The sequence below is a fragment of the Lepus europaeus genome, chromosome 3 (assembly GCF_033115175.1).
Source record: "Lepus europaeus isolate LE1 chromosome 3, mLepTim1.pri, whole genome shotgun sequence".
In the NCBI taxonomy this organism is placed as follows: domain Eukaryota; kingdom Metazoa; phylum Chordata; class Mammalia; order Lagomorpha; family Leporidae; genus Lepus; species Lepus europaeus.
Window position 1 is genome coordinate 781,111 of NC_084829.1, and position 24,766 is coordinate 805,876.

General features: G+C 50.8%; 4 protein-coding genes across 4 annotated transcripts; 1 reads left to right on the forward strand and 3 right to left on the reverse strand.

The window, feature by feature from the left end:
- Positions 1-1,804: 1,804 nt before the first annotated feature.
- Positions 1,805-16,720, reverse strand: LOC133756392 (uncharacterized). Its single transcript, XM_062187095.1, has 4 exons — positions 16,644-16,720; positions 16,471-16,558; positions 13,714-13,766; positions 1,805-2,590 (listed from the first exon to the last, which is right to left on the reverse strand). The coding sequence occupies exons 1-4, from the start codon at positions 16,718-16,720 to the stop codon at positions 1,963-1,965; spliced, it is 846 nt and encodes a 281-aa protein (XP_062043079.1). The 3' UTR covers positions 1,805-1,962.
- Positions 16,721-16,755: 35 nt separating this feature from the next.
- Positions 16,756-17,231, reverse strand: LOC133756710 (histone H2B type 1-C/E/F/G/I). Its single transcript, XM_062187302.1, has one exon. The coding sequence runs from the start codon at positions 17,204-17,206 to the stop codon at positions 16,826-16,828; it is 381 nt and encodes a 126-aa protein (XP_062043286.1). The 5' UTR covers positions 17,207-17,231; the 3' UTR covers positions 16,756-16,825.
- Positions 17,232-17,596: 365 nt separating this feature from the next.
- On the forward strand, positions 17,597-18,602 carry LOC133756711 (histone H2A type 1). The gene has a single exon (XM_062187303.1). It carries the CDS (start codon positions 17,597-17,599, stop codon positions 17,987-17,989), a length of 393 nt encoding a protein of 130 aa, XP_062043287.1. The 3' UTR covers positions 17,990-18,602.
- A 4,211-nt stretch (positions 18,603-22,813) lies between these two features.
- LOC133756712 (histone H4) lies at positions 22,814-23,128 on the reverse strand. The gene has a single exon (XM_062187304.1). It carries the CDS (start codon positions 23,123-23,125, stop codon positions 22,814-22,816), a length of 312 nt encoding a protein of 103 aa, XP_062043288.1. The 5' UTR covers positions 23,126-23,128.
- Between the last annotated feature and the right edge of the window lie 1,638 nt (positions 23,129-24,766).

Consider the following 24,766-nt stretch of genomic DNA (forward strand, 5'->3'; position numbering starts at 1 on the left):
GCCACTGCGGCCGGCACACTGCGACCGGCACACCGCGCTGATCCGATGGCAGGAGCCAGGTGCTTCTCCTGGTCTCCCATGGGGTGCAGGGCCCAAGCACTTGGGCCATCCTCCACTGCACTCCCTGGCCACAGCAGAGAGCTGGCCTGGAAGAGGGGCAACTGGGACAGAATCCGGCGCCCCGACCGGGACTAGAACCCAGTGTGCCGGCGCCGCAAGGCAGAGGATTAGCCTGTTGAGCCGCGGCGCCGGCCCCCAGTAACACTTTTACAATCTGTTTCTTTTTGCTGTGTCTGGGTATGAGCTATAAAGACTCAGAGACAGAAAACTTTTCTCTGGACCAGGCCTACTTTGGACTCTTTGATAGAAGCAGTGAAGCAGACTAAAGAAAACTGAGAAAGAGGTTGGACTAAAGAGCTCACTTGGGGCCAGTGCTGTGGCACAGCAGATTAACTGCAGGTTGAACCACCGCCTGCAATGCTGGGATCCAGTCCCAGCTGCTGCGCTTCTGATCCAGCTCTCTGCTAATCTCTTGGGCAGGCAGCAGACGGCCCAAGTGCTTGGGCCCCCTTGCACTCATGTGGGAGACCTGGAAGAAGCTCCTGGCTCCTGATCAGCCAAGCCTTGGCCATTGTGGCCCTTTGGGGACTGAACAAGTGGATGGAAGACCTCTCTGTCTCTGTGTCTGTGTGTGTCTCTCTCTCTCTATAGGCATGTATACATATATATAATATGTATAATAATTATATACCATGTAATATAGGTATTATATATACATACCTATATATAAAATTCTGCTTTGCAAATAAATTAATTAAATTAAAAACAAAGGGGCTACATTGGACAATTCTTGCCAACAGCATGTCTCCTCCCCACGACACTCTCCAGCCTGCACTCTGGCAGATCAGGAGCTCCCTCACTCTGGGAGACACAGCACACAGACTCCTCCCACTGGGGCTGCTGATCATTGAGGGGGCTCGCTGTGCCGCTGTCGCTGCCTGAAGTGAGCCCTGACAAAGACTCCTTTTTGTAGGGCAGTTTCTGCTCTGGGAAGCACCATTTAGCATGCAAAGCAGCTACACAGTTTACACAAACATCATAAAAGATATCTGTAAGCCCGTGATACATTGGTCACAAATTTTGAACATTTGCTTTGAGAAAATTTATATGCAAATTTTATTTTAAAATATTTATTTTCATTTGAAAGGCAGAGTTATAAGAAAGAGAGGGGAAGGAAGGGCCGGCGCTGTGGTGTAGCTGTGATAAAGCTGCCATGTGCAGTGCCGGCATCCCATATGGGTACTGGTTCGAGTCCCACTTCCAATTTTGCCAGGGCTGGGCCAGGCAAAAGCCAGGAGCCAGGAGCTTCATTCGGTTTCCCACATGGGTACATGGGCCCAAGTACTTGGGCTATCTTTTGCCATTTTCCCATGCTTGTTAGCAGGGAGCTGGATAGGAAGTGGAGCAGCTGAGACTCAACCAGTGCCCATAGGGGATGCCAGTGCTGCAGGCAGTGGCTTCACCTGCTGTGCCACAGTGCCAAGCCAACATGCAGGTTTTAATGTGTCAATTTCACTACAATATTCAACTGGCAGGTCCTGGCAGGCTCCCATGCTGACCACAGGGAAGGCCGAAGTGATGGCTGCATAAGGCTGGCGGGTGTGTGTGTGCGCGCGCGCGTGTGTTTGTAGGAATCCCTTCCTTGCCCCTCCCAAGACAGTTTTCCAAGATTTTCTGAGAGCAAATTTACACTTGATTTTTTTCCCTTATTGTTTAGAAATAAAAGAGAAAAGCATCTCAAGCATACAAGGACATTTTATTTGCAATATTAAAAAAAACCAGAAATGGCTGGTCCCGTTTTTGAAAGCAGCTAGTTGGAGGCCAGCCATGTATCACAGAACCTAGCATGTTCACAACCAAGGCCACCACTGTGAGGTCCATAGCCTGTGTGTGCCTGAGCCCCTAGGGGATCTCGTGCTCACCGATCACACAGGTGATGGTGGCCTCCAGGGGCTGCTGCAGGCCATCCTTTGTTCCTGAAATGGACTGAAAGACACTGGGGACGTTGGAGGGCCAGGGGCTGGTGCAGGGCACAGGCACCTCGTGCCTCGTCTGGGGGCTGAGCTTACTCTTTCTCCAGCAGTGACTTGTGTGTAGTATTCCGTTTTTCTTCATTCCATCACTACAACTTCTGAAGTTATTTAAAGTAGTGATTTGTGCCTCAAAGAACTTTGTGCTCCAGGATGCAGCCACTGCCCCAGCAGGGAGTCGCGACGGCCTAAAAGATGCCAAGAAGAACGGCGCAGCAGAGGGGGAGCCCACCTTGTCAGAAGGCAGGGTGGCGTCAGGGAGGTGTCCCCGGAAGAGGTTCGAATCTGCAGACACAGAGCAGTGCAGGCAGGAGTGCTTCCATTGTCTCAGCTGACAGTGTGAAAGGGTCCTCCCAGCGAGAGGAGGCTGGTGGGCCTGGAAAACAAGGCAGGCAGAGCGACGGAACAGACAACAGACGTCAGCTTCGACCACACACGGTGTCCTGGGTGAGGAGGAAGGTGACTCAGACGGATGTGTGCTGAGCTCTTTGGTGTGGGCTCTGCACAGATGTAGACCCAGAATAAAATGCCAGCCTTTAAGGAGATCTGACTCAAATACGACATACTTTTTTTTTTTTTTTTTTTTAGGTACCATTATTCTCTGTATTTATACTTTGGACTTCACAGAATTGAATTATAAAGTTCCAACATGATTCCTTGATCCAACAATACAGTGTGCAGTCTCCTTACTTATTTACACCCAATGTGTCTCACTTCTTTGGTTGTACACAAATGACTCATGTGAGCATCACAGGGAGAACTCGGGCTCCTCTGTGGGAACCTCTCTGACAAGGGTGTGATCCCCTGACCTCTATCAGTTTCCTACCACTGCCTTGCTAAGAGATTTTAAGGGCTGGAAGTCCTAGAATTTATGTATTGTCATTTAAAAGCCATTTAAACAAATACTACGCTACTGATTCTATTTCCAGTTATGGTAAACTACAAGACTCAGATCAACCCTGACACACAGAACAAAGAAAGCAATGCAGGGACTGGCACTGTGGTGTAGAGGGTAAGGCCGCCGCCTGCAGTGTCTGCACCCCATATGGGCGATGGTTGGAGTCCCAGCTACTCCACTTCTGATCCAGCTCTCTGCTAATGTCCTGGGAAAGCAGTTGTAGATGGTCCAAGTCGTTGGGCCCCTGCACCCACATGGGAGATCTGGATGAAGCTCCTGGCTCCTGGCTTTGGCCTTGCCCAACCTGACCATTGTGGCTATCTGGGGAGTGAACCACTAGATGGAAGATCTTTCTCTGTAGCTCTACCTTTTTAATAAATAAATAATTTTTTTAAAAAATTAAAACACCCACTCTGCTTCTCTTTCTCTTTAACTCTGCCAAATAAATAAATAAACCTAAAATATATATAGCTTAAGTGATTTGGTTTCCCATCCATTTGTGAGACCTGGACTGAGTTGCCAGCTCCTGGCTATTGTCAGCCATTGCAAATGCTTGCAGGAACCAGTAGATGAGAGCACACTCGCTCTCTCCACCTCTTTCTCAATTTATTTTTTAAAAGATTTATCTAAATCTTTAAAAATCTTTCAAATAAAGATTTTATTTGAAAGTCAGAGTTACACAGAGAGAGGAGAGGCAGAGAGAGATCTTTCATCTGCTGGTTCACTCCCCAATTGGCCACAACAGCCGGAGCTGCGCCGATCCGAAGCAGGAGCCAGGAGCTTCTTCCAGGTCTCCCATGCGGGTGCAGGGGCCCAAGGACTTGGGTCATCTTTTGCTGCTTTCCCAGGCCATAGCAGAGAGCTGTATCAGAAGAGGAGGAGCCAGGACTAGAACCGGTGCCCATATGGGTTGCCGGTGCTCAGGCCAGAGCGTCAACCCGCTGTGCCACAGCACCAGCCCCTCTCAAATTTTTGAAAAGAATTATTTTCAAAAGTAAATTGTTACACAGTGTTACTGCCAAAATTTAAGTGGAGTAAGTAGATTATGTAATTCCAAATCCTCAAAATAGCATTTCACAAGAACCAGCAGGTAAGCCTCTGGTATATTTAAATCATGATGTACTGTAGGTGCAACCCTATATTCACATAACATACATACTCTTAATAGGGATTGAGGGTAAAACACACACACACACACACACATAAAACTAAAGTTTTTTCTTTTCCCTTAAACAAGGACTTCAGAAAATTATCACTATTGAACATTTCAGTTTTATTCAAAACCTGAAATTTGCACCATGCCTGTAACTCTTTATCTTACATCATTTCTACTACTAAAGCACACATGATATAAAAATTAATTTTTAAATGGGCCAGCGCCATGGCTCACTTGGTTAATCCTCTGCCTGCGGTGCCGGCATCCCATATGGGCATCGGTTCTAGTCCCAGTTGCTCCTCTTCCAGTCCAGCTCTGCTGTGGCCCCAGAAAGGCAGTAGAGGATGGCCCAGGTGCTTGGGCCTCTGTACCCGCATGTGAGACCAGGAGGAAGAACCTGGCTCCTGGCTTTGGATCGGCGTAGCGCCGGCTGTAGCGGCCATTTAGGGGGTGAACCAACAGAAGGAAGACCTTTCTCTCTGTCTCTCTCTCTCACTGTCTAACTCTATCTGTCAAGAAAAAAAAAAAAAAAAAAAAGAAAGAAAGAAAGAAAGAAAAAGAAAAGTTTTTATTTACTTAGTAGGCAAAGAGACACAGAGACTGAGCACTCTCATTCGCTGGCTCCCTCCCCCACGACCACAATAGCTGGGGTAGGGCAGGTCAAAGCCAGCCCAGAGCTTGGAATCCGTCCAGATCTCCTATGCAGGTGGCAGAAACCAATCACCTGAGTTATCACCACTGCCTACTAGGGTCTACATTTGCAGGACACTGGAGTCGAAGCTAGAGTTGAGAATCAAACCCTGGAACTTTTTGTGGGTCTCAAGTATCTTAACTGGTAGGCTAAATGCCCCCCAAAAAGTCATTTTTAAAGAATTAAAACAAAAGGGGCCAGCGCCATGGCAGAGTAGGTTAAGTCACCAGCTACAGCACCTGTATCCCATATGGGCACCAGTTTACATCTCAGGTACTCCGCTTTTGATTCAGCTCCCTGCTAACAGCCCGGGGAAGCAGTGGAATATGGGCCAAGTTCTTGGGCCTCTGCACCCATGGAGGATACCTTGAAGAGGCTCCAGGCTCCTTGAAAGGCCACCACAAAACACACCAAACAGTGGAGTAAAAGAAAAGGTTTTAATGCCAAGAACTGACAGGCTACCTCTCTGTGCATGAGAGAACAGCAGCCTGTGCTGGAAAAACTGTTCTTATTATAGCCTTGCAGAGAAAAGAAAGTGGGGCAGTGAATCCTGTTGGGATAGTGTTGCTGTGGATTCGTTCTGAGAGGAGAAACATGGTGGGGGAAAGAGGCGCAGAGTTACGACACAGCCCCCGGGAGTCGGGTGAAAGCGGGGCTAGTCACAGACTCGTTTATTTCAGTTGGTGCAGTAGCTTATATAGCTGAGGCAGCCAATCCTGTCAAGGGGTGGTTTATGCCCTAACCAATTACTGCCTGTTGTCAGGCAGGCTCCGTTGCCAGGTGGGTTCCAAAGCCATTCCTGAGTAACTGAGGCTGGCTTGCCAGTGGCCATCTTGGCGTGGCCTTTGCTTTCCACCACAGGGTAGGGGGTGACATTGATGCTTGCAGTTGGGCCATCTAGACACAGGATTTCTGGTAAATCAGGCCCCATATGAGAATCCGAAACATATCTCTGGGAAACCGAAACCTATCTTTGCAGGGTGGCGCCCTAGGATAAGAAGGTGCCAGTGTTGCTAATATCCTCCTCTTTTATTTTTTTTATAAGGCAAGGGTTGTATGGGACTATACCAGCTCCCCATAAGCCCAGGATGGGTCGAGGGACGGTGGTCTATCTTCTGAAGATACTTCCTCCTGACATGGGTCGGAGTCATGGGAGCTGGGTATATCCCTGTAACACCATCTGGTTGACCACCTGATTGGTGAAAACTTTGGTTTGCTCCATTATTATTTCCTGTAAGCATTTAAACAAACAAGGCAATATGAAAGCCAGGGTGAGTATAGCAGCAAGTGGCCCCAGGAGGGGCATCAGCCAAGTAACCAGGGAACTCTGTAGAGGAGAGGAACTGAGGGGATCTCTGGGCCCTAGTAAAGACTGTTTGATGGATGTTGCGATTTGTTGAAGAGTTTTAACATTTTGTTCCACCTGGCCTGACTGGTTAACATAATAACAACACTGTTCTTCCAGCAAGATACAAGTTCCCCCTTTTTCAGCTGTAAAAGGTCTAATGCCTGTCTGTTTTGTAGTACCACCCCTGCTAGTGAGGTGATTTGACTTTGGAGACCTGGGTCTCAGTGAACCTGGTGATCTCCTGTTGTAACTGCTGGAGTTGTTCTTGCAGTTGGTTGGTCGAGATAACGTCGTGGCCCAAAGGTGTTCCTGAAATCACTGCTGAGGAGAGGGAGCCTGCGAGGCTGATCCCAGCCAGAAGGGGGAGAAGGGCCGCTCGTCTCTTGGGGGTAGAGGGGATTGTCTGTAGAAAGAATTCTGAATAATCATACAATGTGAAGTGAGGGGAGAGGACCAGCAATACACACGGGCCGGGGGTAGAGTCATTGATGCAGGAGAGTATGACTCCTGAGGAATGAGGTCCCAAATGTAGACAGGGAAGTCGTGCATTGACGGTTGTGTTGGTAACACAAGGAATGTTGTGACGTGCAAGTTCATTGTGTTCTGCGGCCACATTTGTAACCCAGCGTGTTGCATTTTGTCCTCCTGAATGTAAAGGAAGATGACCGACAACCCTTTGAGGATAGGGAGGACAGGAGTTTGTCAGAGCAGAGATACTGGAGAGTAGAGTAGCAGCAATGGGAGGTTCCTGAAGGGAGCACACACAAAATACTCTTGTTGATAAAGGGCCAAAGGCAAGGTAGAACTGGCCAGCTGATGAAGTAAAGTAAGCGGTAGATTAATGAGCTGTAGCTGTGTTACAGGAGGTCTTATAGGATTAATTAACTGGGACACATGTTTAGAAGATTCCTTTACTGTATCAACTACGACATCCATGGGGGCTGTTGGGAGCTGAGTGTAAACCCTAATGATTTTTATAGTTCCATGTGGATCTCCCATGTTAGAACCAGTATATATGTTGATTGATCCTTCAACCCCATTTTGCCAGTCCTGAGGGTGAGGATCAGTTATAGTAAAAGTTAAAAGGGGTTGAGCACGCTGGGAAGTTATGGGGCTGTCCGTGAGCAGTGAGTACCTGGTGTAACCTGGTGGCATGATTTTGGAGAGTTGTTTTCCGGGGAGGCCATAGCCATGGTCCATATAGTAGTATTTACAAGATCATGATGGACAGCCCTTCCAGTAAGTGTCCTCACACAACCCCTTATTGTCCTTGGTCAAGCACAGATGGAGTGGGTGTGCCTCCAGTTGGGATAATGTGTACTCAGTCCAGTCGAAGCAGTTGTGGGAGCAGGCCTGAGCAAAGTCAAAGCACAAAGTGATAGGGCCCACACAGCCTGTAATGGGGCAGAAGGTAGAGTGAAGTAGTTTAGGAGTGGAAGTAGCATGAATCTGGACTTGCCACGCATGACGTATCCCAGGGGCGGGTGCTGGTTTAGAGCCAGCACAAAGGAATAGGAGAGAGAAGGTGATTAGGAGTTCCATCGTGGGGTATGGAGAGGGACTAAGACAGTAGGAGGAGATAGGGAAACTGTAGATCTCAAGGGGAGTGATGTCGGAGGTTTCCTGGAGGTGTAAATATTCAGTATCTGAAAGGAGCCAGGAGGGTGGATGGGTGAGGAGCGTGTTTGATATTCCTCTCACAGAAGCTGTAGGAAGAGTTGGTAGTGGTGTAAGAGAGGGTCAGTACTTATCCAGTGTTGGAAATGGCAGGTGGCTGGGTGGTCACTGTTTCCCAGAGGCAGGTTCACCAAGGGCAGAAGGGTCTGAGTTTTCAGGCACCATTGGTAGTGGAGCTTGAGTCCAGGCGAGCTTAACTGTGAGTGGTCCTGAGGGGATAACTGTATAATGAGGAGGGAGGAAGTGAGGTGGACCCAACACAGGACGCCCTGTAAGACCCAGCCCACTTACCCTGTAGTTTGGTGGGGCAAGGGGATAAGGAGGGATGTAAAGACGACAGGAAGACATTGTCCCCTACATTTATAGGAGAGGAGTTGCCTGGAGCTTTTGGGTATGGGGCTGGGCAGTAAGTGTGCATTTCCATAGATCCATTTGTGGATGTCTGAAGAGAGGTGGGATCAGATGGGGTGGCAGGAGTGGGGATTGAGGGTGCATAGTCGGAAGAACCAAGGGACATCCGCACATCAGTCCAAAAGGCAAAATATTGAGAGGTTTTTTTTGGAAGGGCCCTTACACAGTGCAGGGCTGATGGGGGTAGTTTAATCCAGCCCAAGTGGAGCTTGAAAGCTTGGTCAGAGCAGCTTTTAGTGTAAGATTTGTCCTTTCTACTTTTCCTGAGGACTGGGGTTGATAAGTAGCTGCGTGACCTGGGATGTAAATTCGGGGCCATTGTCTGACTGGAGAGAGCCAGGGACCCCAAAGCAGGGAATAATCTCCTGAAGTGGGATGATGGAAACTGTTAGTGCCCATTTGTTAGTAGCAAGGAAGGCCTAGACCCACCCAGAAAAGTTATCTACCAGTACCAAGAGCTATTGACATTGCTATACTCTGGTCATATGGGTGAAGTCAACCTGCCAGTCAGAGGCCTGATGGGAGGGGAAGGGTAGAGGATGGGGTTAGACTTAGGGTTTGCTTTTTGACATACAGAATAAGAAGAGGTAAGTTGTTGAAGATATTTGGTATCTTTTGGTGAAAGATGAAGAGATTGCTTGATAAATGATAATAAAGAAGAAATGTTGGGATGAAACAAATGGTGGGGCCGACGCTGTGGCACAGTAGGTTAATTCTCTGCCTACAGAGCCAGCATCTCATATGGGCATCGGGTTCTAGTCCTGGCTGCTCCTCTTCTGATCCAGCTCTCTGCTATGGCCTGGGAAAGCAGAAGATGGCTCAAGTCCTTGGGCCCCTGAACCCACGTGGGAGACCTGGAAGAAGCACCTGGCTCCTGGCTTCAGATCAGTGCAGCTCCGGCCGTTGTGGCCATTTGGGGGAGTGAACCAAACCTCTCACTGTCTGTAACTCTCTCTCTCTCAAATAAAATAAATAAAACCTTAAAAAGAAGAAGAAGAAAAACAAATGGTGGAGATAGAATAAGATGGCCTAGGTGGAGGGTTGTTGGGATTGCTGGTCTTGAGGGTGGTTATTAGTACAGCAGGTGGAGTGGAGGACAGGCTGGAGGAAAAGGCTGACAGTGTCACCTGACAGGCTGCCTGTCTGCCCTCTTATCTGATGACAGAGCTGTCAGTCTGACGAGCCTTACAGTGGACAAGTCTGATTCGTGTTGGAAGACAAGCTGCCTCCAGGAGGGGGGTTAGGAAAGTAGCATTAGAGATGGCTGTCCCTTTAGTGGTAAGAAGGCCTCTTTCTTTCCAAATCGCCAAGTGGTATAGGAGGATATGGAAGGCGTATTTCAAGGTGGTATAGACAGGGATAGTTTTATTTTTAGCCAGCATAAAGGCATGAGTTAGAATACAGAGCTCAGCCTATTCAGTTTTGAATGTGAGGCCTTAAAGAAAGATTGAAACAAGTCCTCACCTCTCACCCCCCGACCGCTTGTGGCTGTTGGGCACACTGAAAACTAAGCAGATCAGACACCTATCCATTTCTTCATAGGCATTTTGAACTAATGGGACATTCTGATTCCAGTTGGTAGTTGGTAGAGCACTGCATTTTTTGTTCTTGAGTAACAAGGTATTTCAGAACTAAATAGATAACAAATACATAAACATATGTGTTGCTTTATCTTGGACTTTTAATCCTTGTTCTTCTCAGTGATGGTAATTTATAATATCACTTATTTATGTATTTATTTTATAAGAATGTTACTGTAGTTTTTGAAGCTGTCTTGGGCCAGTAAAGCTGCCACAATCCATGTGGGCGCCAGTTCCTATCCAGCTGCCTGCAAAAATAGCAGAGGATGGCCCAGGTGTTTGGGCCCCTGTCACCCATATGGGAGACCGAGACCCATTTGGAGCTCCTGGCTCCTGGTTTTGGCCTGGCCCAGTGCTGGCTGATGTGGCCACTGAAGAGTGAACAAGCAAATGGAAAAATCTCTCTCTCCATCCTCCCTCTTGCTCCATAGCTCTGATTTCCAAACATAAATCAACAAATTTTTAAAAAAAAAAAAAGCCGTCTGGCCGGCGCCGTGGCTTAACAGGCTAATCCTCCGCCTTGCGGCGCCGGCACACCGGGTTCTAGTCCCGGTTGGGGAGCTGGATTCTATCCCGGTTGCCCCTCTTCCAGTCCAGCTCTCTGCTATGGCCCAGGAAGGCAGTGGAGGATGGCCCAAGTGCTTGGGCCCTGCACCCCATGGGAGACCAGGAGAAGCACCTGGCTCCTGGCTTTGGATCAGCACGATGCACCGGCTGCAGTGGCCATTGGAGGGTGAACCAACGGCAAAAGGAAGACCTTTCTCTTTGTCTCTCTCTCTCTCACTGTCCACTCTGCCTGTCAAAAAAAAAAAAAAAAAAAAAAAGCTGTCTGGAACATTCTTTAGACTTGTTTATAAATTTTTTTTTTTGCTATGATGTGATATCATTTCTGAAATTTTTAAAATGTAGTTTTTCTCCACTTTTAGACTTCTTTATGTAAAATTCAATTATGCTTTGTGGAAAAAATTGCTTCCACTTTCAGATCTTGGTAGTGAACCTCCTAGCAATGATGGTGATGGTCCTAACAGAAGCTTTCAGTTTGGTCCAAGTGTTTGATGGGCTTAGGTTCAGTCACAGAACTAAGACTCTCCCAAGAGCAGAGGAGTAAAGAAACCTAAACCGGGAAAACTTGAAGACCATCACGTTAAGCCCTGCCATTATTTACAACTGCAGAATGGAAATAAATGGGGTGAATGGCAAACATGCTGTCACCCACAACACCAGGTCTCTGTGGTTCCTGTCCAATGTGTGTGCTTGTGCGTGGGAGGCAAAGCAGGTGGGAGCAGAGAGCAGGGAGAGAGGGAGCAGGATTCTCCCATTCAGCTAAGTTTACTGAGTGCCTGCCTATTATGTACCACAGATACAGCAATAAACAATATGGATTGTTACACACACACCTTCAGCTTCATAAATGAGCAGTTCTATTAAAAAAGATAAATATATTTGTAGCTAGTAAAATGTAGGGGAAATACCTACGATGTTCTAAGCAGTAATAAAGTACACACTGTTTAGAAAGACAAGAGGCAAGGGTCACGAGGTCACGAGGATGTCCGAGAGAAGCTAAAGATTAAGAATTCACAGATACAGGGGTCGGGAGGCCTTTCCAGACACAGGTTGGGTACACTCTTAAGTTCTCTGCTTAAGAAAAGAAATGTAAAAATCATAGCTGTCAGTGGACTAATTGATGAGTGACACCAGGGCCAGCTACCATGTCTTGGCTGTGATCCAGCCAAGAGACGTCAGTAAGGGAAAACCACACGCACTGGACTCAGGCGGTGAGGTCCTGCCAACCCAGCTGCTCACTGAACCAACTTGTTCATCTTTTCTCACTTGCTTCTTGCAGTGTTTTTAAGGGCAGCGACGCTGTGCTCTGACCATCTCACTACGGTCTGTGAGCCCACTTGTGCTGTATCCTCCAGGGCAGCGTCCAGGATTCCCTATGCGGAGGCCAGGAGGGCATCCAGGAATCCCTCACATGACACCAGTAAGGACCCTCCAGCATAACAAAAGTAGGGGAGCGTCCCCTTTAGGGCCGTGACCTGGGGGAAGTGAGGAAAATGGTGGAAGGACATTCCTGTCCTGGGAGTGAGTGCAAAGGCCCCCAGGAGCTCTGGGCTCTGCAGGGCAAAGCTGACTGTGACAGCCGCTGCCTTGGTTCACATCCTATGGGTACAAAGCTTTAGGAAGAGATAAGCTAACTGGAGCATTAAGGCCCTCTGCTTACGCCCCTGTTCATAGGTGAGCAGCAGTTGAGAGATCCAGCCAGACAAACTGGGCTACTTAAGTCAGGTACCTCTCAGGTTCTTTTTTTTTTTTTTTTAAGATTTATTTATTTACTTGAGAGGTAAAGTTATAGACACCAAGAGAGAGAGACAGATGTCTTCCATCTGCTGTTTCACTCCTCAAATGGCCACAACAGCTGGAGCTGAGCAGGTTTGAAGGCAGGCACCAGGAGCCAGGAGCTTCTTCAGGGTCTCCCACATGGGTGCAGGGGCCCAGGAATTTGGGCCATTTTCTACTGCTTTCCCAGGGCATAGCAGAGAGCTGGATCGGAAGAGGAGCAGCTGGGACTAGAACTGGCGCCCATATGGGATGCCGGAGATTCAGGCCAGGGCGTTAATCCACTGCGCCACAGCGCCACCCCTCATGGTGATTTTTTTTTTTAAAGTTATTGTTACGGGGCTGGCGCTGGTGGCGTAGCAGGTAAAGCCGCCACCTGCAGTGCTGGCATCCCATATGGGCACTGCTTCAAGTCCTGGTTTCTCCACTTCTGCTCCAGCTCTCTGCTTTGGCCTGAGGAAGCAGTAGAGGATGGCCCAAGTCCTTGAGCCCCTGAACCCATGTGGGAGACCCAGAAGATGCTCCTGGTTCCTGGCTTCAGATTGGCACAGCTCTAGCTGTTGCAGCCATCTGGGGAGTGAACCAGTGGATGGAAGACTTCTTTCTCTCCACCTCTGCTTTTCTGTAACTTTGCCTTTCAAATAAATAAATAAATCTTAAAAAAAAAAAAAAGGTTATTGCTACCTAAGAATTTTGTTTTGGGCTGGAAGAGTCCACAAATAAATGTGAGACACAAAACGGGAACATGAGGGCTGACAGGTGTGAGAACCACCGCTTTCATAAATTCTCACCTGTAACCCTGGAGTAGTATGTGCATAAGCACTGCCCCACAGGAAGTCAGCAGACAGATCCCAGCTCCCAGGGCTGCACCTCCCGGCCGCACCACTTCCAGGCCACAGCCTCTGCCCTTGGGCTTGGGATTTCAAGGCTCTCTCTCAATTCACATTTTGGCTTTTTTTGTTCCCTTCGGCTTTTCCCAGTTTCTCTCTGCTTCTCTGGAGTGAAACCACAGAACTTCGGCTGAGACTCACTTCATTCGTCCTTGTACTAGTAAAGATTCTCACACAACTGCAGGGTGGGGTTATCCTCACGGAATCCTTCCCCTTCCCCCATGTCCTAGCATTGTTTTTTGCACTTTCAGATCCTCAATAAGCCCCTGCTCAGTTGAATTCTTCACATTCACTAACCCTCTAAAAATACTTTTCTGTGTGTCTAACTCTGTAGAAATCTTTGATCGTATCCAAATCTGGAAAGATTTCTTTCTAAGGCTAACAATCTCTGTTACCACACATCTGCTTCCCCTCATGCTCCCCAGCAGGCACCTTCGTGGCCGGGGGACAGTTATCAGAAAAGGTCAGTCTGGGACACAGATGTGATAAAGTATTAGGAAGTGGATAAATAGGCCATCTGTGGAAGTAACTTGAATTTGGGGAGGTTTGGATACTTACGGACGATGAGATTCTGGTGTTTCCCACATCTAGTATTCTGAAATGCAGTCAAGATAAACTGCGATTCACGTTACCTGAGTGTGTCCCGTGTGATGTCACAACTGCAGAGCGGCAGAAGGCAAGGAATCTAGAAAGGAGTGAAAAAGAATCGAGCTTTGTCTGTTTCTCTCAGTCTCTGTGGAAAGTGCCCTGGTTCCAATGAGGAAAACAAAATTCCCTAGGCTGGACAAAGAGCCATTTATTCATGTGACATAGCTGGGGGAATAACCATCATCGAGGATCAGATTCTCACCTAAGTTTCTATGTTCTAATCTGTCTCTTTCTGGCCCTATTAATTGTGTTTTATGGGGAAAAAAAGAAAGAAAAGGAAAAACCATGTGAGTTTGACATTACCAGGCAAGAATTTCAGAGTAAATAAAGTGACTTGCTGGCTTGGAATCACTCAAATCAGTTTCCCAAGGCTGATCAGCAATGGCACAAACTAACCAAGAGCATTTCACAACAGTGGGTTAGGTGACTGTTTCCTCAAGGCCTATTCAGCAGAGCTGTTGGCTTTTTACATTTTAGGCACTTTAAATCGGTGTGTGAACTTTGCACACAGTGGCAACAATTTCCTTCTGCTGCTCTCCATTTTGTACACAGATTTTAGTCTCCCACTCCCATCAATTCTTCTAGACATGTACTTTGCTGTCAAATTCCAAATTATTGAGAATCCGATAGCCAAAACTCACAATTAGTTGACATAAAGGCATTTCCTCTGTGTGGAGGTGGTAATTTCTTTCTGGATAGGCAGAAAAACAGAGACAGAGAGAGAGAAAGAGAGAGAGAGACAGAGAGAGATCTTCCATTCACTCGCTTACTCTCAGGATGCACATGACTGGAACTGGCAGAAGCCTGGAACCAGAACCCAATCCAAGTGCCCCATGTGATTGGCAAGAACCCAACTACTTGAGCCACCAGTGCTGCCTCCCAGGGTCTGTAATACAGGAAGCTAGAGTCAGGAGCAAAAGCAGGGACTCCAATCAGGCACTCCCACGTGGCACAGGGAATCCTAATTGCTGCCTCAACCCCCAGGCCAACCCTCCATGGTCTTTTTATCGGTCTCAGTCTTTTTGTCCTCCCTCTCTCAAAAAGAAATCAGTATCTAGGACAAATCGGATGATTCTTTGGACTTATTTTTATAGAAGGGTTCTTTCTGTTTTCTGGTCCAGTATTGGATACATACGTGAATACTTGCAATACAACTTAAAGTGTAAAGCAAATTGTACCCAAAACACCCATGACCTGTCTAACCCCCACAAAGAGAATGTTAGCAATAACTTGAATTTACCTCTGTGCTTTTGCTCATTATTTTCCCCACTTTTATCACCAAACAAAATAGGCACTGCCTAATGTATTTTTAAAGTTTCTTTCTATGAAAATGTCTCTTAAAGACTCCTGTGTTCACTTAAATGATGCCTAATTTGGTTCTATCTCCTGAGCTTTACGAAATGGTATCACATGTGAACCTTCTGAGACCTGTTCCTGGAATTCAACCAAGGCCAGCACACATCAATCATTTATCTGCAGCATCATCTAAACCTATCTTAATAAATATACTTATTATTTTACCAGGGACATGTGTTGATTTGGGGGTTCTGTTATTAAGAGGAGGGGGGTACATCTGGCACACAGCTGGGAAAAAGCTGCACCCCGTGTTGGAGTGGCTGGGTTCTGGCCCTGCCTCCCCTGTGGATCAGTTTCCTGCTAACATTCAACCTAGGAAGCCAGGGTGATTGCTTAAGTACTGGGGTTCCTGCTGCCCACTTCAGACCTGGGACACCTGGACTGAGTTCCTGGCTCCCAGACATTTGGGAAGAGAATCAGCAGATGGGAGCTGACTCACACATAGGTAAGATAAAGGTACCCCCTCCCCGTGTATCGCGGCCTGCCCAACATTCTCAGTTGTATCACATTGTTGGATCACTGGATACGAAAATGTCGAATTTTTAGGGTACTTGAAAAAAAGTCACGGAAAATGGTATTAAAAAGCTTGATCTGGTGCAAAAAGTTAAGTCCATGCATACAAAGGAGTCCTCAAAAAATCCGCGGAGGGGGCCAGCGCTGTGGCGCTGCGAGTAGAGGCCTGAGTGCCGGCATCCTGGGACAGCAGCGCAGGATGGCCAGTTCTTGGTCCTGCTCCCACGTGGAGCCTGGAAGGAGCTCCTGGCTCGGATCGGCGCAGCTCCGACCGTTATGGCCACTTGGGGACTGAACTCTGTCTCTGCCCCCGATTTTCTGTAACTGCCTTTCAAATAAGTCTTCTTAACAGATTTACTTATTTCAGAGTTACACATAGAGAGGAAAAGCGGAGTCTCCCACCCGCGGATCTCGCTCCCCAGTGGAGCCTGGAGCCTCTCCCGGGTCTCCCACGCGGCTGCAGGATCCAAGGACTCGGGCCATCCTCTACGGCTCCCCAGGCCACAGCAGCGCGGGACGGGAAGTGGAGCAGCCGGGACTCGAACCGGCACCGCAGCGGCGGCCTCACCTGCTACGTCACAGCGCCGGCCCGAACAAGTTTTAAGAATCCGTGGAAAGCGCACCTTAGAAAAACACGCACAACTCCCAGATGTCCGCACCTACACAGCCCCTCACTTTCCTTTCCACAGCGGCGTCCTCCGACGCCGACTCCTGAGGAGCCGCGGACAGGCGCGCCCATCGCAGGCCGAGCCGGGCCGGCGGCGGCCTCAGCGCGGGCGGCGGGAGCCGCCGGAGCCGCCGCTCCACCTCCGCTCTTCTCGTCAAGTGTCCCCCAGGCAGACAGGAAGTGCAAGTGACGCAGCGGACCTTACCGGGAAGAGGCTAACGCCGTCGGCAGCCGCGGCTCCGAGCCGCGCTGAGGGGAACGGGCGCCACCTCAGACACCGCGCGGCGTTCAAACTGCGCGCGCAGCGCCGCGATTGGCTACCCTCGAGCCTCCCGATTGGCGGGTGGGCGGGTCCCTGTGATTGACTTGCCCACCGGCCACTCAGATTCTGAACAGAAGGCAGCGCCGACAGCACCGCCCAGGAGGAAAGGCCCGTGGGGCAGAACCTGCGGCATTCAGAACACTGGGAACACCCTAGAGTGCGGACAGTGTCAGTTCTCTCGCGAAACCGTGGGTGGCTCTGAAAAGAGCCTTTGGGTCCGCAGGAATCCGTGATGAGCCTACTTGGAGCTGGTGTACTTGGTGACGGCCTTGGTGCCCTCGGACACGGCGTGCTTGGCCAGCTCGCCGGGCAGCAGCAGGCGCACGGCCGTCTGGATCTCGCGCGACGTGATGGTCGAGCGCTTGTTGTAGTGCGCCAGGCGCGACGCCTCGCCGGCGATGCGCTCGAAGATGTCGTTGACGAACGAGTTCATGATGCCCATGGCCTTGGACGAGATGCCGGTGTCGGGGTGCACCTGCTTGAGCACCTTGTACACGTACACCGAGTAGCTCTCCTTGCGGCTGCGCTTGCGCTTCTTGCCGTCCTTCTTCTGCGCCTTGGTCACGGCCTTCTTGGAGCCCTTCTTCGGGGCCGGCGCCGACTTTGCGGGCTCGGGCATGATGGAAACCCCTGAGTCTTCTAGCGCGAAGAAACGGAGTGTGGGCTAACGCACGCACCCTGGCTATTTGTTTGGTGCGAATGCAAATGAGGCGTAGCAGCGATTCGGATTTTCACTGGCTCACTCAGTGTCTTTCTCTCTGATAGGCTAGTTTTGATCCTGAGCTCTCATTGGTTCCCTTTGCGTCTCCCGCCTCCGGGACGATGGCCTTTGAACTCGCTGCGCTTTATGGAAATTAGAAGCGGGCTTGGCTTTACTGCTGCTTTCTGATTGGCTGCAGTTTGTATCCGGCCACCGGCATAGGCTACTTCAGGAAACCACGGCAGGCTATAATTAGCTGCTTGCGCCTCCACTTGATCACGTTGCTAAGGCTCGATTTCACATCTCAGCATGTCTGGACGCGGCAAGCAGGGCGGCAAGGCGCGCGCCAAGGCCAAGACGCGCTCGTCGCGGGCCGGGCTGCAGTTCCCCGTGGGCCGCGTGCACCGGCTGCTGCGCAAGGGCAACTACGCGGAGCGCGTGGGCGCCGGCGCGCCCGTGTACCTGGCGGCCGTGCTCGAGTACCTGACGGCCGAGATCCTGGAGCTGGCGGGCAACGCGGCGCGCGACAACAAGAAGACGCGCATCATCCCGCGCCACCTGCAGCTGGCCATCCGCAACGACGAGGAGCTCAACAAGCTGCTGGGCAAGGTCACCATCGCGCAGGGCGGCGTGCTGCCCAACATCCAGGCCGTGCTGCTGCCCAAGAAGACCGAGAGCCACCACAAGGCCAAGGGCAAGTGAGCAAGCGCGGCCGGCCTGCGCCTGCACCAAAGGCTCTTTTCAGAGCCACCACGGCGTCCACGGGAGGACTGAGCACTGTTGAGTACTTGAAGATAAAGCACGGAGACCCACAGTGCTGGGTGTTGCAGACAGGAGAACTGGCTGTTGTCCCCTGCTCACTCCCCACGGCCACGACGGCCGTAGCTGAGCCGATGCAATGACAGGGTTCTTCTGGTCTCCCACGTGGGTGCAGGGGCCAAGCACTTGGTCAGCTTCCCCTGCTTTCCCAGGCGCGTTCGCAGGGGCCTGAGTTACGCACAGCACCCCGGACTGAGCCAGCACTCGATGTTGAATGCTGGTGTGTGCAGTCTAGGCCTGCTGTGCCACAAGGCCGGCCCTTGCTCCACACTTGTAGGATAAAGGACTTAATCTGATGACATCTGAAATGACCTAATCTGGTAAATAAGTAACAGTTGCTATTTAAATGGAGATCAAAACTAGACATTTTGCCACAGTGATTTAAGCTGGTAATTGCAACTAAAGCCTTTAGAACCTCTAAAGTGGCAGATTTAAGAAAGTGTTTAAACATTCCAGCGTTCTTCGAACTAGTTTCTCTGCACAGATATTGGACAAATATAAAAGTGCCTAATACTGAAATCCCTTGCTAATTTTTTAAAAAATTTATTTACTTATTTGAAAGGGACAAACTGTTCCATTTGCTGGTTCATTCCCCAAATGGACGCAACGGCCAGAGCCGGGCTGATCAGAAGCCAGGAGCCAGGATCTTCTGGGTCTCCCACGTGAGTCCAGGGCCCCAAGCATTTGGGCCACCTTCTACTGCTTTTCTAGTCAATCAGCAGGAAGCCGCATCGGAAGTGGAGCAGCTAGGACTGGAACTGGCACCCATATGGGATGCCAGTGCCACCAGTGCCCCCATATTCATTATCTTATCCCCTAACTGACAAAGTCCCTCAAGGGAGTGGAGATGGGATTTTTTTTTTTCCTTATTTTTCTTTCTCTCGGGTTTTGTTTCATAACTTTTATATCTTCCAGACTTTTCTATATATGCTTGCTGTTTTGATTGTATAAAAATCTCAGTTTTGGGACGGGCATTGTGGCATAGCAGGTGAAGCCGATGCCTGCAATGCCAGCATCCCATATGAACTCTGGTTTGATTCCTGGCTGCTCCACTCCTGCTCCAGCTCTCTGCTATGGCCTGGGAAGGCAGTGGAAGATGGCCCAAGTCCTGGTCTCCCACATGGGAAGAAACTCCTTTGGACAGGCACAGCTCTGGCCATTGTGGCCATCTGGGGAGTGAACCAGTGGATGGAAGACATTTCTCTCTGCCTCTGCCTCTCTGTAATTCTTTCAAATAAATAAATAAATAAATAAATAAATCTTTTTTTTTTTAATCAGGCAAACCTTTATCTTTCACAATATTATCATTGACACTAACTGAGAATGAAGTAATTTTTTGTTAGTCTTGGTTTATTTTTAATTGATTTGAAAGCCAGATTGACAGAGAGAGGAGGGGGGAGTGATCCAGCACTCCTCCAGTGACCACAAAAGCCAGGTCTGGCCAGTCTGAAGCCCAGAGCAGGAAATCAGATTGGAAACGGAGCAGCCAGGGTGTTGGTGTCACAAGTGGCAAGTTAACCTGGCCACAGAATAAATGTTTCTTGTGTTATGTGAGAGAGATTATTTACTTCTTACAGAGAAATGTGATAAAAACGCATCAGGTTTTTAAATATCATCCACAGGGTACGTGTATTTATATATATAAAGAACAGAATAAAGTTACAAGAGATATTCACGAAGAGCCATTTAGATGGTACTGAACACAAAATGTGAGATGCTAAATGCACTTGGGATACCAGTTCCAGTAATGCACTGGCGATACTCATGCAGCCCCCGTGTGTCCTTTGCCCAAGAAACAAAGGCCATTGGCTACATGGGAAGTTTAGGGGAGCAATGGGGTGAACACACATATTTTTCTCCACATCACTGGAATAGATGTTTTTCACTGGCCCATCTGTGGGCCTCCGTGCCCAAACCTGGACTCTGGTCTCAGAACCAAGCCATCAGTGAAGAAGGTGGCTGTGGTCATGCGGAAGGTAAAGCATGTGAAGTTTGTTCCATGGCCCCAGATACTGTGGGGCACCTGCTTGCATCTTCATCCTGAGTGTTAACTGACCCAACCCCTCCCCCCAGCCTCACAATGTATTGAAGTTGGTTTATCAGCCATGCTTCCCAGTGTGTTTGCTAAAACACTGAAGATGGGCTTTTTGAAAAAACACTTTGGTGTACAGTTTGGTGATTCAAGTTCAAAATTGATGTCTCCTTTATTTGCCATCTGGTGGAAGCTGGCAGCAGGAGAGCAGGCACAGAAAAATGACCAGATGGTGCGGCAGGAAGCAGAGACAGCCCACGGTCTGCTGCCCGCCACGGACTCTCATATCATGGTCAGAACACAGGGCTCGTCCCTCCCAGCCTAATCCAGTCCACTTCCCAAAGGCCCCACCTTCAGACACCATAATTGGATCAAACACCCAGCCTACTCCATCAGCCATTAGCTGTAGTCTGTAATTCACATAAGCCTTTGGGATTCAGACATCTGCCGGAGTTTGGGAAGCCAGATCTCTTTAGTCCGTAAGACCTGGCATATATTTTGCCTTCCATGCACATGAGTAAATTTTTGAAGAAACAGCCCCCCCCCCCCCCCCCCACACACACACTGGTTCACTCCCCAGATGCCTGCAAACAGCCAAGGCTGGGCCTACTCAAAGCCAGGAGCCCGGGACTCATCCCTGCCTCCCACATGGGTGAGTGATTGAACCCATTACCTGCTGCCTCTCAGCGAACACACCACCAGGAAGGTGCAACTGGGTGAAGAGGGAGAACACACACCCGGGCACTCAGGCACGGAGTGTCTACCATGTTCACTGGATCTGGATCTTTGGTTGCTGTGGGAGGGTCTGCCGGGTAGTGAATACTGGGGCCTCAAGATGACTTCTCCCAGGACAGGGGGCTACAAGAGGGGTAGCAGGGGAATCGTCAATGAGGCTGAAGCAGCCAGGAGTCAGAGCGGGAATGGTAAAAAGGTAGGGAGACCCCTCCGGCACCGTGGGAGGTGTTCTCAGTCCAGCTGGGAAACCGCCCGCCCGAGCTAGGGAGCCAGTGTGACGGTCAAAGCGCCCTAAAGAATTCTGGCGGTGCGTCCGTCCGGAGAAAAGCAGGCCGGGCGCTAAGGCCACGCAGAAGGGCCAGGCGGCTGGAGCCGGCTGGGAGCGGGGTCGGGAATGTGGTGAGGACACTGCGCCCCCTACAGGCCCAGGACAGGACTTTCTCCCTGCCCCGTAAGCCACAACCGAGTGGGAGGACTGGGACGAGCTCATCACACAAGAAACACTGCTAAAGGACCTCGTACGAACTTTCCAGCGGGTATAGACCCCCAGGTCACTTCCGTGCAACGGCTTTTTCCTGAGGAAGAAGCCCCTCGCAGGTAGCTTCCCTGGAGCTTCCTCTGCTCCTTTCCATAACACTCTTGCTAAAAATTGCCTTTTCGTTGCATTCACCTGTCTTATACTTGGTCGCTGATAGAGTCAGTTCCCGGGGCTCAGCTGGTAACACTGGTGCGCTGGCCGGGCATCGGACCCCTGCATTACCAGCTGTCACAGTGTGGAAGTGACGAAGGTGGCATGAAGTGTTGTCAGCTCAGCGGTGTAGCTGTGCAATGAGGAGCGAGAGGACAGGCGTTCTATTCTGGGCGTGTTCGGCTTACGGTGTTTATCGGGAACACCCATGTGAAGAAAGCAGAGTAACGTGTCTGCCCGCGGTTCGGGAGCGAGCCCTCAACTGAAATATGCAAGTGGAAGTCACTCGGGTTCGATGGTGTGAACCGAGCCTGCTGACATCTCCAGGACGTGCAGGCCAGTGGTGACATGGCCAGTGCTGCCCAGAACCAGCAGAGCCACTGGTAGGGCAGGTTCCTGCCAAGGCCACTCCAGGAAACCCCACGTCCGGTAACTGGGCCAAGGAAGAGGAGGGCACAACACAACTTCTGAAACTAACTTTGTGTTGTGTAACAAAAAATAAGTACTTCCGGACAGGACCCTTCCTGCGACGCCCCTGAACACTGGGGACGCAGCGCTCGGTAAATGTATGGTGCATGTATGTGTGGCACACGCATGTACGGTGTGTACACTCATGTATGTATGTGTAGTGCGAGTGTGTATGGCGTGTGGAGTAACCCAGCTTCTCTCCCGATGGAGGTCGGACTGCCGAAGGGACGAAGCACTCGCTAGGACGCCCCTTTAGAAGCGCCGCAATGGCCAGATACTAAGCTCTCTGAGCGCCTAGGATACGACTTTCTGGTCTTCCCACCCAAGAGGACGTCAAGCGGTTTCTCACCGTCGTGGTGCGGCTGCCTGGCCACACCGTGAATCCCAGCCCGACCGAGCCCTGGACTGTACCGTGGAGACGAAGTGGAAGTTCCCAAAAGGACGCCCGCGGGCCGGCGCTGCACAGCGGGGACGGAAGTGCAGGACAGACCGGACACCGCGCCCACCGCCCGCCCGGACCAGCGCCGCCCACCTCCGCCCGGGCCCCGCGCCCGCCCGCCTGCACCCGCGCCCACCCCTCCCTGCAGAGCCGGGCCAGCGCCGCCCCGGACCCCGCGCCCGCCCGAGCCAGCGCCGCCCACCTCCGCCCGGAGCCCGCGCCCGCCCGAGCCAGCGCCGCCCACCTCCGCCCGGACCCCGCGCCCGCCAGCCCGGGACCGCGCCAGCTCCTCCGCCGAGGCCGTGGCGGCCCTGAGAAGGGCCTTTGGGGTCTGGGCGCGGCCGCTCAGCCGCCGAAGCCGTAGAGCGTGCGCCCCTGGCGCTTGAGCGCGTAGACCACGTCCATGGCCGTGACCGTCTTGCGCTTGGCGTGCTCCGTGTAGGTGACGGCGTCGCGGATGACGTTCTCCAGGAAGACCTTGAGCACGCCGCGGGTCTCCTCGTAGATGAGCCCCGAGATGCGCTTGACGCCGCCGCGCCGGGCCAGGCGGCGGATGGCGGGCTTGGTGATGCCCTGGATGTTGTCGCGCAGCACCTTGCGGTGGCGCTTGGCGCCGCCCTTGCCCAGCCCCTTGCCGCCCTTGCCGCGCCCGGACATGTCCGCAGAGCCCGAGAGACCGCGCGCTCTGCCGGCCGCCGGCCCCCGCCGCGCCTTTGTGCGCCCTCGGCGGACCGGAGAGAGGACGCGGAGCTCGGAGGGGCGGGGCCGTGCAGAGTCGCAGGGCCGACCGGAGCGGGCCGGGCAGACAGGGCCGCCGACCTCGCCGCGAGGGTTCTCGTTCTCCGACGTTTTCCGGAATGTCTGCTTTTACTCCCGACCGCGAGTTTTCCGAAATTCAGTTTTCACCGGCCGTGTCCGGAGCGGTTCGCTCATCGGCCAGGTCCCGCCAGCGTTCATCTCCACGTTTAGGACACATTTATTTCTTCCCCATCTTTGGGATTTTAGGATATTTGATCAACAGTTGATCTTCCTCCCGAGTTCCATTATATCGTCAGCCGGCAGTAACTTTCTTCTATATGTTGCCCGTCGCTGGGTGTTAGCGATGTTTAAAGTCTGTACGTTATCACCAGGATTTACCTTTCCTGTAGACGACTGAGTCTTCGGTTATAAGTTCGTCATCCAGCCATATCTTGATTTCTTTCCAAGTGATAAAGTATTGTCTTTATTTCTTTACTAGGAACAATTTTTGCCCTTCCAGTAAAAGATGGTTTAGCTATTTTGAGTTTAAGCAGAAGATGGGAAATCCCTTTGGGGCCTTGAATATAACTAAAAAATTCGTTAATGAATTGGGGAGACAGTGACATTGAAGGGGCAGATGTCCTTTCCTTTCCTTCTTAAGGCCACAGCAACACTGACAAACATACACCAAGGGGAGTCAGGTGATGCAGGAGGCTTAGCGAAGTGAAGACAGGAACTTTCTGTGCTCAGCTTCGGTGAAGCACCGACAACCGTGTGGAAATGTGATGGGACTAAAAGGGCCTGACTTAACCGAGGGAAGAAGAAAACCCAGGGGTCTGGTCTGTCGGGATTGACTCCCGGTGTGGGATTCCTTCTTCCTGAGAACGGGGGAGGGGGCCTTTGTGGGATGAGGGTCGCAGATCTATTCAGACAGGTGGGGTTGAGACTTTCAAGGCCAAGTCTTACATGGATTTGGGGAAGGAGTGATATCTCCAGGTCTTATTGCTGTCTTTGAGGGGGAGAGGATTCTGGGTGCTCTGACAGGCCATGGGGAGGAGGCGTTCTGGTCCACAGCTCTGCCTGTGGGGGACAAGGGTCCAGCCGCTTCCCAGCCCTTCCCAGCTCCCGTTCAAGCACTCAGCATGCCAACCCCGTGCTCTCATTTCCTGAGCCCCAGTGTCTTTAAGAGACGGGCTTCTTCGACTCTGTATGCCATCTTCGTGGGGTTCGGGCATTCTACCCCGAAATATGGGGTGTGGCATACTGAATAGTTTGGGCCAAATTTTAGAAGGGCAGGAAAGACGCTTGGCGCCTCTGTGCCTTTTTTCCTGAAGCAGGTCTTAACCTCCCGTGAGAGGTGCCCTCCGTATGCGCAGGGAAGAGAGCAGCTGAGGAGAGCCCAGAGGCTTGGGCGCGAGCAGGCCTGGCTGTCGTGCACACTTCAGGACTTGGCGCACACCTCTGTCCTGTTGCATCGCCCCACGACTCACTCTTCCTTAGAGCTGGTGTCGGCTCTCAGGTGTCGCCACCTCCTCAAGCCTTCATTTCCTTGTGAGCGAT

Bases quoted from the DNA above. Each gene is read 5' to 3' on its own strand.
- LOC133756710 (XM_062187302.1), bottom strand. From the start codon at position 17,206: ATGCCCGAGCCCGCAAAGTCGGCGCCGGCCCCGAAGAAGGGCTCCAAG.
- LOC133756711 (XM_062187303.1), top strand. From the start codon at position 17,597: ATGTCTGGACGCGGCAAGCAGGGCGGCAAGGCGCGCGCCAAGGCCAAG.
- LOC133756712 (XM_062187304.1), bottom strand. From the start codon at position 23,125: ATGTCCGGGCGCGGCAAGGGCGGCAAGGGGCTGGGCAAGGGCGGCGCC.
- LOC133756392 (XM_062187095.1), bottom strand. From the start codon at position 16,720: ATGCCGCAGGTTCTGCCCCACGGGCCTTTCCTCCTGGGCGGTGCTGTC. The intron at 16,559-16,643 runs GCCGGTGGGCAA...CTGCGCGCGCAG, and splicing joins TTCTGTTCAGAATCTGAGTG to TTTGAACGCCGCGCGGTGTC. The intron at 2,591-13,713 runs GTAACGTGAATC...ACATCTGTGCAG, and splicing joins ATCACACGGGACACACTCAG to AGCCCACACCAAAGAGCTCA.